The sequence below is a fragment of the Mizuhopecten yessoensis genome, unplaced genomic scaffold (assembly GCF_002113885.1).
Source record: "Mizuhopecten yessoensis strain PY_sf001 unplaced genomic scaffold, ASM211388v2 scaffold11123, whole genome shotgun sequence".
Taxonomy (NCBI): Eukaryota; Metazoa; Mollusca; class Bivalvia; order Pectinida; family Pectinidae; genus Mizuhopecten; species Mizuhopecten yessoensis.
This window is the reverse complement of record NW_018408891.1, coordinates 295,986-308,627: the sequence shown is the minus strand read 5'-3', so window position 1 is coordinate 308,627 and position 12,642 is coordinate 295,986. Positions and strand designations below refer to the sequence as shown.

At 36.0% G+C, this 12,642-nt stretch overlaps 1 protein-coding gene across 4 annotated transcripts in view; it reads right to left on the bottom strand.

Moving 5' to 3' along the window:
* LOC110466191 overlaps positions 1 to 8,712 on the bottom strand; it is a 64,439-nt gene extending 55,727 nt beyond the window's left edge. For 2 of the 4 annotated variants that reach the window (XM_021522554.1, XM_021522556.1), the window contains exon 1: positions 7,646 to 8,712. In XM_021522554.1, coding sequence (XP_021378229.1) covers positions 7,646 to 7,766 — 121 coding nt within the window. In that variant the 5' untranslated portion in view covers positions 7,767 to 8,712. The remainder of the gene's footprint in view (positions 1 to 7,645) is intronic. The other 2 variants (XM_021522555.1, XM_021522557.1) reach the window with 2 other exon arrangements.
* Positions 8,713 to 12,642: the final 3,930 nt, after the last annotated feature.

The window sequence follows — 12,642 nt, the reverse complement described above, 5'->3', positions numbered from 1 at the left end:
TGTTTTTCCAACTGAAATCTAACACTGCCACTGTTTGTCACGTTGAAGCCTTTCCCTGCTTCTGTTTGTTAAACTGAAATCTAGCACCGCCACTGTTTTTCACGTTGAAGCCTTTAACTGCTTCTGTTTGTACAACTGAAATCTAGCACCGCCACTGTTTGTCACGTTGAAGCCTTTACCTGCTTCTGTTTGTTAAACTGAAATCTAGCACCGCCACTGTTTTTCACGTTGAAGCCTTTAACTGCTTCTGTTTGTTCAACTGAAATCTAGCACCGCCACTGTTTGTCACGTTGAAGCCTTTAACTGCTTCTGTTTTTCCAATTGAAAACTAACACTGTAACGTTTTGTCTAGTTGAAACATTATAGTGTCATTGTTTGCCGAAGTAAACTTTTGTAGAATCATTGTTTGCCAAATTAAAACTTTAATATGAAATAGGTGCTACCTAGAGGCGAACGCTTAATAAAATTAAACTGTATACATTTTAATTCATTGAATAAAATAGGGTAACCACTTGATAATAGTTTAAGAGCAAGCATTAATATTTAAGACGATATCGCATCGCACACCGAGGTTCAATTTTGTATTGAAAGCCGCTGGTACATTATATGATTTAATGGAATACACGTGTACATGTATCCCTATGCAATGTAGCATGGCCCTTACTTGTCACGGTATAATACGGTTTATAATGCTAAAGAGGACGGAAGCCGATTTAATTATGTATACCAATGTAACAGGAGAGGAAAGTGCACGGTCAGACCGGGGTTCGAACCCGGGACCCCCCGAACTCTAGACGGACGCACTACCAATTGAGCTATCTGGTCGCCGGCAATTGACCCAGTCAAGTTCCGCTACACCAATTTAAATCGTTACTATCTCTTTCCACGTGGAGCCTTTTTCATTTTTATTCTTAATCATCAAATGACAACATAATAAAGCAAAGTTGCAGAATCAAAAATGAAAAATGAAAATGCAGAAATTGGATAATTACATTCAGCAAATTTTAATGTAAAATGTAGACCTCCTTCACGATGATGTGATACACATACATATGTATCTTGTTCAAAGCATTGCACAGAACCTTATGTTATGGTTCCATTATTAAGAGTTATCGAATATTGGTATTAACAAGAAAGTGTTTATTCATTATTTTGTGAATATTTCAGAAAAAAACAACGGGTCCCTGTTTTAGCCAAAACTTTCACTGACGCATAAGTACGTTGACGACTTAATACGAATGACGTCATCACTATATGAGCATTGCAATGCGCAACTTCCATTATTTGAGTCGATTGTTGTGATGACATGTTGGTATTTACAACCCTGTTCGCCAGGAATTAAAAGGATATGCATGCATGTGAATATTGTATTTGGTAAATGAAGTTTATTTTACCAAGTTGTCCGATATTCTGGGATGTACGAAATATCGTTTAGGACAGTACATGTATGGATACGATATAGGTCAATTTGACTTTTCATGATAATCCCTTGATTGCAAGTCCGAACCCGAGTTTGTAGACTCAACGAAATTGGAAAACAAAAAAATAAATTAAAAGCTTCAACCCTTCTCCTGACATATACATATGTACATGTATTTTGCGTAATATTATTCTTTTACATGGACTCAAAACCGCATTTCTGTGTTTGTCTATGATAATGGTGTAATTGATCGGCTCATACTGTATTTGATTAAAATCTCAATTATTGTAAACTTTCCTATTTGACTGTGTAAAATAAACTATATGTATTTCGTAATATTATGTAACTATACGCATCGTGTAGCCTACAACAGAATCACAAAAAACAAAGATGCCTGACATATATTCTTTATAACATGTACCGTCTTGCTTATCATCAGTATAACATATAGAATACATAATGACTGATGACGTTGTACGCAGGTTTTATCTGTTGGTTTGGTCTCGATAGCTAGACATGGGCGTTATGTCAAAGAAATCATTAAAATTGAAAAATAAAAGAAACGTTATCTGAGAACGTTTGTTTCTTTATTGAAATAGACTAAATTTATTGGAAATTGTTCTACATCAGGTGGATCCGAAATGGCGACTTCAAACACGGAATTTGTGCACACGCGATTTCCCAAATTACGCAAGTGAATCGATTTGCTAGCTCTTCATGGTAGATTTTGACTGGGGTTTCTTTTACGTGTACGTGTTACCTATGAAGCTCACGCAAAAGCGTTCGCCATAATAAAGCTGTTTGTCTATTTGTAAAACCTCAATGCCACGTTGTCTAGTTGATACTACATATCGTCATCGCTTGTTCGATTAAAACAGTATACTGCCACTGTTTGTCCTGATGGAAACTGTGTACTGCCGTATGCTATGTAGCTAAATGGTGGCGTTGCAGGATAGGAGTTTAGTAAGATATGAAACAAGAAGAGTATAGGCATTATAAATGAAAACATGAAGTGACATTCAAAAAGCGATATTGAGAGCTTTTAATTAACTTGTATCAACGAAAGAAAGATAAAATATACCTATTATTTAATTCGCAAATATTACCTTCCCTGGAGAACAACTTGGTCCCAAGATATCATTTTTATCAATACACGTTCTGGCGAAATAGTACCATGGAAAAACATCAAAGAGAACAAATGAAAACATCGTCTATGTACCTCCATACAAAATATATACACGGCCTTTACTCTTCGACAAATAGTTTCTATTTGAAGCAATATGTATATCCACACAACTGATACATATCTTCTATCCACACTTGGTGTATACATGTACGTGTATCTTCTTCCATCCTTGGCAAAGGTAATACAACCATGCAGAGCATCAAATATTTTGTTAGCTACACAAGGAGTGCGAAATTAACGTCCTTGCAACCTCTAAGGGCACGTGAAGTAAACAAAGAGAATGAAAAGGAGAGACAAAGGAATCCCAACTGTTGATATGGGGATAGAAGACCAATTTTAGTTTCTTCTATGTCGCCTTAGCAGAATACACGACAGAAAACCCCGAATGCTACAGGTGAACCCACTTTAGTCGCTTCTTACGATACACATGCATGGTTTCTTCAATGTCCCCTGAACAAAAGGCAGGGAAAAACAACCTCTGAACTACCTCGAAGGTACGACATTAGTTGGTTTGGACATGGCCCCATATAGGCCTCGAATCCGCGACAAAGTGGTGGCGGGCTTGTGGTAGCAGAATGCCAGACGCCTAAACCACTTGGCCACCGCGACACCAACGATTAGTCGCCTTTTATGGTCATCAAATGGTATACTGTTAGTTCTTTCCTTTCTTGAATCTCCACATGGTTGTACTTGTGGCAGTTGCAAGCGAATACATTTGAAAATATGTGTTCTATTAGAAAAAATATCCTGTGATATCCTCAATGCAAATACAGATAACACTATACAAGATTTATATCACTATGACATATATATGTAGTAACATTGTAATAATGTAGATTACTTACTTACTTCGGCTGAGTACACATCTTATATAGATGTGTTTTATGTGTGAGGGTGTGTGTGACATGTAGGCATGTGGGTATGCAAGTATGTATAAGCTTGAGTAGATGTTTACATATTTAATTTTTATACATTACCCGAAGTAATCATTCTACTCTCTGAATATTGTTTAATACTACCATCAATGCTTTCATGTTAAAATCTATTTCTCTTTATACATATACATTATTATCTATGATATCTATTATTTACTTTATTCAAAGTGACTTGTATATATGGGGTACCTGTTGGAGAGCACTTATATAGGCTTGCCTGTTGTCCAATTCATTTGTTTTTTAAACAATAATTTTGTTCAAATGAAATACAAGATTTTTTGCACATAGAAAAGTTGTGGTCACCAGGACGTATCCGGGAGACGGGAGGCATTTTTAGCGTGCGAAATGTTATTACCGTCGAATGTGATCGTTTGTTAAAGTGACCAATCATATTGGTTGTTTTTTCACAGGTAGAGCGCAATACCAGCGGGACAAACACAATGACAATGACCATTTGTTATTCTCATACACAATAAAGTGTGGAGAAATGTACACATACAAATGTTTGGTTATCAATTATTGACATGGCTTAGCAGGATTGACGTTAATGAATTATCGAGTTAATTTCAAAAATATGTTTCGCTTATGATATCAATTTATTGTTACAAAAATCAAATAAAACATTATGATACGTTTGGTGTAGCGAACTGATATCGGACAAATGCTTTCTTCTACTGGTCAGCAATAATTAGTATATGGTCTTGTTTGTGTGGTTCGTTTTTTAAATGTTTTTTACATCTGCATCACCACCGAGTAATTGGTTATCCAGCAGACGACATATTCACCGCAATATTATACAAATGTATCTGATACGTGTGTTCCGCCACCGTACCAAAATATCCGAAACCTGTTGCAGCTTCTAATTGCATTCATACGTATATCCTATTTTACCATGTGTATTTAATGCTTATATACATATATTTTTTACAGAACGAAAACAGACTGCTTGTCTGTGGAGAGAACATACAGAAGTGTATAGGCCCTATAATATTTACAGTGCACGTAATTACTTTTAGAGGGTATTACATTAATGCTTCGATACGTCAATATGCCAGTATCTGTGCACTGTATCCAAACAGTGGTGTATACATTCTAAATTGTATCGTGTCATCCTGACAGGTCCTGTTTCCTCTCGTGTCGAGCGGCCGTGGCATCTGCCTTTGGCGAGTCAGTTCCAGATTTACCAATATTACTTGCTGGTTCATGCTACATGTAGCTATTTGTAGACGTCCGGAATTCATCGTTGTTTGCATAAAAACCGATCAATCCCCATGCACTTTGCATGGCATTTCTATTTGGAGTTCTGCATTTGATTTGTTAGAGAAATGAATCTTGGAAGTTTAAGTGATAAATGATTAATCGTAAACGGAAGACGAGGTTATTTAATAGTTAACACCTTATTTTAACAGGCGTTTTACTCTGAATTTAAATTGAAGGAACTTCATTAACGTATAGGGACACTTTATTGACATTCAAATGCAGTAAAGCACCCACATAAAATACGCTTAGATCCGTTTGATAGCTCGCTTGAAGGTCATTCCCTCCTGTATAAATCTCTCGGTATATTGCTGGATCCTACTGGTGACGACATCGCGGGGAATTAAAGCACGGTGATCAGTTCTTAATAAGTATCTAATATCGGAATTAAAACTAGAACATACGCATAGTTACATGTAACAAACATGTAATACATAGTATAAAGTTTAAGTATAGGCTTAAGGGATATAGCAAGTTTCTGGCTCCCCGAGATAAGGTATATTTCCCGAGACGAAGTTGTCGGACTATGGATTAATCGAGGGAGACTAGGAATTTGCTATTACCTTAATTATATCAATACAAAACACATAGCAAATATTAAAAAGCAATATTCCATTCGCATTGTCCAAAGGCGTATGGCTATTATCAACTATTTAAATATCGTCTGCGCTTTTGTCTCACGATCAAGAATAAATTTGCTCGGTAACTCAACTATTTCCATCAGGAAGTAGGTCTTCATGGTGTTTAAATTATCGGACTTAGCACTGATTGTCTCCTTGGACAAGAAAATCAGGGCAAAACAGCAGGAATTTAGTTGCTTAACAAGCTTTTCTTATACAGAAGAAAAAAATAGAGGCGCATTAAATATATTTAAGAAAAGAGGCTACATCTAAGCATATTTAACTTCTCATTAAATCCACACAAAATTTGTCGCCGACAATCGACACTTTCATCAACGGATTCCACAAGATAAACACTAATCAAACAATCAGTTTAAGACCAAGTGAAAAAAATCAAAACAACAGTGGCAGCAAACGTTTGTCCTTAAGAACAGAGAGTACCAAATGCTCTAGACGTCGCGACCGATCGGATATGGGTAAGCTAATAGACAGGTTAAACTAGAGCAAATATACCAATCTCTATCTAGAGTTGTCGTTCCTTACATATATACCAATCTCTATCTAGAGTTGTCGTTCCTTACATATATACCAATCTCTATCTAGAGTTGTAGTTCCTTACACTCACGATCAGTATTGGTGAGTGTAAGGAACGACAACTCTTGATAGAGATTGCAAATAGGCCTATAGCATTGTCTCATACCATGGACAGGTGTTACAACATTATTCCCTGTGTGATATAGCCTTGTCTCATCGTCAACAATGCAATAACGTTACCCCAACAATATTTTCATCTCATAGCGTCAACAATGTATTGACGTCACGCCTTTGAACTGCTTTCAGTTATACACAAAATATGGATACCAACTGGTCAAGGGCAAATTCAACGAAGCTATTGCCTTTATCCCCATCATTTTTGCCGATGTATACCAATTAAAAACAATTCCATAATTATATTAAATTTTACCATTTTCAGATTATATTAATCTCAACAAAATTTCAATTTCAATTATATATTTAATATTAAGTTAAATCATGTATTTATCGTATATGCTTGTTCATTGAATAGGACCACAATCTGTCCAGGAAGGACCAATGATATTCAACATCAAAATTATGACGTCTATAATTGGGTCATGACTTTCATAGCCTGTATGAATGCCATCTGAATATGATAGGGCTATATAGTGGCAATTCCATACGATGGTTAATATATAAGAGAGAATATACGTCGCCATAATCACTAAAATAAAGACTTGTCAACTCATAAATATCTTAAAAAATATTCCTAAATAACGGTATTTAGTAGCACTTCTCTGCGTTACGGAAATACATACTCGAGTAATTGTGTAGATCATACGCCCAATCAACAATATGTCTATTTACAAAAAGACTGGTACATGTACATGTTTATAACACAACTTGACCTATGACCTTCAGACTGCACGGTCTACATACACCTGATTGAGTTATATAGTGTTGTATGTCACCACATGTTTTCTACTTACACTATGCAGTACACCGCATCATTACACGGGTCGTACTATTACATGCCCCTCCGGTATACCAGATAACGTTGAAGTGCATTACAGTATATGCTCGTTTATTCATATGACTCCGCACATGCCGAACAATGCCAGGATTGTCAAGTGCACGCGTGCACAGTGTTACAAAGATCCACAAAGTTTTGACCGGATGATCGGGTCATTACACAAATATACTATTGTTAAAATAAAAACACGATCACCTAATTTGTGTAATAATTTTTCTTAACATGTACATCGTGTTTTCTTGATGCCTAATGAGTTTTTGATTACATTGTGTATTTTTCAGGCTACATCTGCATGTTTGTGTTTTCTTATTGAAAATCAAGGAGAGGTAAACATGAACGTTCCACGTATATTCCTTTATCCTATTGTTGATACGTACATGTATGTGAAAATATTTTTTCTTGTATAAGATCATGCTGTTTAAAGTATTAAGAATTATCAAATATATAGGAAATTAATTTTTAAGCAACAAAAATAAAGTAACTTTTTAACAAACAGTTCATTTATATCGTCATGTGGCGTGGTGTTTTAACTAAGTTGTCCAGTATTCTTACAATTACTGTTACGTACATTTCAATCACCTTTATAAAGAAAAATCAATTACCATAATGATCGTACTTTACCCATGATTCATCTCTGTCGCTTAAAAGTACAAGTTGTTATATAACAATATTTCTTACCTCTGTATAGGCACCTTCTTTTCGTGAACGTAAGTGGCCCCCGCCTTTCCACTCTACTCAGAATGCTGTCTAAATCTATATGGTCGAAACGACTGCTACCATCCTCCTCCAAATCGGACATTTTACAAATGTCCTTCAGACTATAAAACAACACAGGCCGTGGGGACGGGATTACAGAGCCCGAAACTATCGTCTGCTATTAGCCGCCCTTTTTGCTACTCCATGTCTAATAGCCTCTCACGCGCGTGTCCTTGCCAGCTGATTCGTTTCGTATTTTTCTGTGTGCGTACGATACCGCTTGGCGTGAAGGTCAAACGGAATTGAGTACACAGCGTTGTGTAAATAGACGAGCATCGACAGTAATGAGTGATGCTTAACCCTTACGATTCCTGATAAACACTACCCATTGATATTGCTTCTCAAACAGACATCACTTCTTTATACAGAGTCGTCATAAATCCACTTGCTTGCGTCACAACAGAACTTTGAGAAAGAATAACGAGCAAACGAAATGGATTTGTCAGATAAATATACCTAAATGTAAACACAATATTGCTCCCACTTGTGTGTACATCCTTGGTAGAACTATAAACACCAATGGCCTGACTGTCTTCGGCACTAACAGAAATTGTCTGCTTACATTTTTTTGAAGTATGAGATCAAATCCGTGTTAGTTTTCTGTAATTAAACGTACGCACAGTTCAACCTTACAAGCGAAATGATATTACACAGAGTTCGTAATGATCTAAAGACATACAGGCTGATACACGGCACCACTGTGAGAAACCCGAACTAAGCGGCTAGTTGTACAGTGCTCGTTCGTCAGTTAACAACAAGTTTTGGAATAACAGGCTGGAACGAAATAGGGTTGTTGTTGGAGCATAGACGCACTTTGCCAACACCTTAACACGCGTCCATATCTGTACACATATATAACATCCTCGGCCTACACGAAATAAAGATTCCTCACCTCGGCGAGTCTGCCTCGCAGCTATACGATAGTACCATGGTACCATACAAATAGACGAAACAATTATTCTCCCGTCCCGATGGAGAATCCCGAGTGCCAAAACGATATCGTATATCAAAACCAAAACATATAACGATATTTTCCGTAGGAGATTTGAACTATCGACCAGAGCTTCCGACTCGTTCCGAGTGTATATAAATAGACAAGTATACCGTACCTGTCCAAATCGAACCCTTGATAAAGCAGAGTTAATCTTAGACCAGAAATTCAGATCTGCCTTGTGTCAATTAACAGTAATGTGTGGTTTCTTTTCTTGACAAAATATTGCATAATTCGAAAATCTTTAACACGAAAACACAAAAACTTGTATTTTTAGGTGTTAATTAAAACAATTTCATGTTGCATGTATAGCATGTTTGTGTTGTTTAAAGGAAAAACAATGATAATTTATACTGATTTTTTGTTAAGATTAAAGCATAATCAATACAACAAATATGACTGACGTCGCAGAAAACACTAGCTGCGATAAGGTAGATTTCTGACGATTTATATTTAAGTTTAAGTCAGAGTTACGAAGCGGTCCCATGCCTGCTAATGGAGCAAAATTAAAGGCTTCACTTTATAAGATTTTACGTAATTAATACTTCATATGTGTTGAACGTTATCAAATTAATTTTTGATTGTTGAAATAACGAACCTTTACCGTAATAAAATGAGTCTTTCACGAAATTAGCGAAATCCGTTTCGAAAAACAAGAAACGACACCCATGACAGATCACGCGAGACTATCGCTAAACGTGATCTCAATTCCCGTTTCTATATATGGCAGAACTTTTGCTCTGCGTAAAGGGGGAAGAAAAGGCTACAACATGACCAGCATACAGGCAAATGAAACAAATAGATAAAACAATCAAGGATGTCATAAAGGGAGAATATAATGTAACTATCACGCCGGATATGAAGAAAGGCACGTTTTTTGTGCCGCACATGTTCATGGTCATTGATTTCTAAGGCCAAATCCAGGACTACAAGACAAGAGGCAATACAACAGCTAAACGGAGTGGAGAATGTCAATTATTAAATTTAATTTACTGATGTTGAATGATGTAGAGTAATTGCTATGTGGTCGAATATTGATGATCATGTTGATTTTAAAACCTCAACAGAGCAGATCCTGAACTAAATAAATAAACAAATATATCACTTGTCATTTCAAATCAATGAATTATTTTCAAAAGATGAATGTCTTGCAGATGTGGTTAGCAGGTGGTAAAAGACAGGTATGTGCACGTGTTAAATGGAAAAAAAGTAGATTTCTACGTTAACTTTCCCATATTGGAAAAGAAAGAATATCTACCCAATTTTGATAAAACATTTGCTATATTTTCCAATATGAAAAAAAAAAAGTGAAAAGAAAAATTTGTATCAATATTTTCCGAAATAATACTTTATAATACAAATGTAGGTTTTTAAATAAGTATAAAGTCTACAAGTATGATTTTACTCTTTGTGTGTTTCTAGGTGTTTGCTCGTTTCAACCAATTTGCGTTTTGTGTGGGGATAGGAGCAACAAGAACAGCCATTGACAGACTTCGGAAAAATATTGATGATCAAGTCATTAAATGGAAAACAATAGTATGTGACTATCTGCTGCTACCTTCCGACACTTCAGCTACAGAAACTGTTTCGTTTGCTGATAGTGGCAGTGAAACAGTGTCATCCATTGACCATGATTCAACACCAACCCTATCACCCCAGGCAATGTCACCTATAAATCCTCAAGTACATGAAGGGCATCAAGTAGCATTTGATCGTGAAAGCATGTCTAGTAAATCGAAACACCAAGGTAAAATATAATCATGATATTTATTATTCATGAATACAGATTATCAAGCCAACATTATGCAGTTAATCTGTATGAGTACATGCATAATGTACAATTGAACACAATTTAGCTGAATCTACAATTGCACTTTTGCTTTTCAAGTGTTGAAATATGACTATCCATATCACCAATTACTATATTACCTGTACATGTATTAGTTGTACAGCAAAATGACAAAAAAAAACATTCAGTAATTCTGAATAAAAACAGATTAAACTAAGATTAGCTCAAAAGGTCCTGTTTTACTCATTACAATGCAAATTTTCTTTTCAAGAAAATAGCAGTGAAGTTCCACTGAAATATTGTGTAATTCAATTTTTCAATGTGTAACCTAAACTATACAGTGGTGTTTAATTTCAATATGTTCTGTTTTTACTTTTTGAAGAGAAATTCGGGTTTTCCTTGTGCTTCGACAATGTATACCAGAACGTTACAGTGAGACACCAGACTCGAGGCAAGAGAAATAAAATGTTTACTATGGTGCACTTGACAAACTCACAACGTTACATATGTCAGATGATACTCCTTCACCACAGGCCATGCTTGATATTCCCCCTGAGAAGTACATTCCGTCAGAAGCGAATGAGACAGACTTGAGTTCCGAGATGTCAACGATAGTAACGAGAATGTTGTGTGAAAATACTCCTGTGTTCCAAGACAAGAAGCATGAAGTAAACTGGCGCATTTATCACCCATACTCCTTAGAGTCGTCTTCAAAGAGTGTTGTGTGAAAATACTCCTGTGTTCCACGACAAGAAACATGAAGTAAACTGGCGCAACTATCACCCATACTCCTTAGAGTCGTCTTCAAAGAGTGTTGTGGTAGGTACAACAATATTTCATATTACTGGCAACTTCAAATTATCAACAGTAACTCATTTCTTTCACCTACAATTGTGCATACTTCAATATTGCAAGAAGACATGTATACCCGTACTTTATAAATTCAGTAAAGTATTTACTTTCCTCTAACAGGAATATATGTAAATATTGAAGCCTTGGACTGTTTATAAAGTATTATAATTTATGAAGTATGTTTTTTGGCTGTAAGAACAAGAACAAAGTAGATAACTAACACACAGAGAATTGTTATTCTGTGATAACTTGTATATTTTCTAGGTTTCAATAGGTATAATGGACAAAGATGAGAGCAATGTGTCATGGGATCTGTTTAATACCCGGCCGGGACAGCGGAGGCCGGGTATTAATATTAGTACTAAGAAAACACGAGCTTTCATCAGAATGAAACATTTGCGCGTAGCGTACAAGGTAATGTGTCCGCACAATGGCATTTGTGACGTCACACACACTGTACACGTGCCCATGTTTTGACATGAATGCTTGTGTTGCATTATTTCTTTACCACACACACAACTGTTTTTCATAAGCCTGATGTTTTTCATGCACAATCTTAAAAACACAAGTCACAACGTAACTTTGTGATACCTGGCCTGAAAATTGACTATAGTAACATTCACCAGGTAATACAACTAGCTGTTTCACTAAGGTACACCAGGTATGTAGTTGAAACTTATGTATTCGTATTGTAAGATGCATCAGGTGCACTCATGTACTTTAGTAAGATTCTATCACTGTAATAAGATTTGCCAATTATGTAATAAAGCTGACAGTGTTATAAAAGTGAGATTCACAAAGAATGTAATAAAACTGACATTACAACTGTAGTAAGATTCATAAGAAATATAATCTGTATTATAGGAGTTCAATTGGTGGGTAGTACATGTTTAAGAGGAGTATCGTTATCTATAGATAAGCACGTGGTTTAAACTGTCGTAAACCAATGTCTTGGGTATTGTCTTCAAAGTGTTCGATAGATTTTAACACATTCACGAAAATGTCAGAGACTGTATCACAAGGTCAGACGAAAAATAAGTTAACGTTATACACTGTCACAGACTGTAACCACAAGGTCAGACGACACATAAGTTAACGTTATACACTGTCAGAGACTGTAACCACATGGTTAGACGACAAATAAGTTAACGTTATACACTGTCAGAGATTGTATCCACAAGGTTAGCCGACACATAAGTTAACGTTATACACTGTCAGAGATTGTAACCACAAGGTCAGACGACACATAAGTTAACGTTATACACTGTCAGAGACTGTAACCACAAG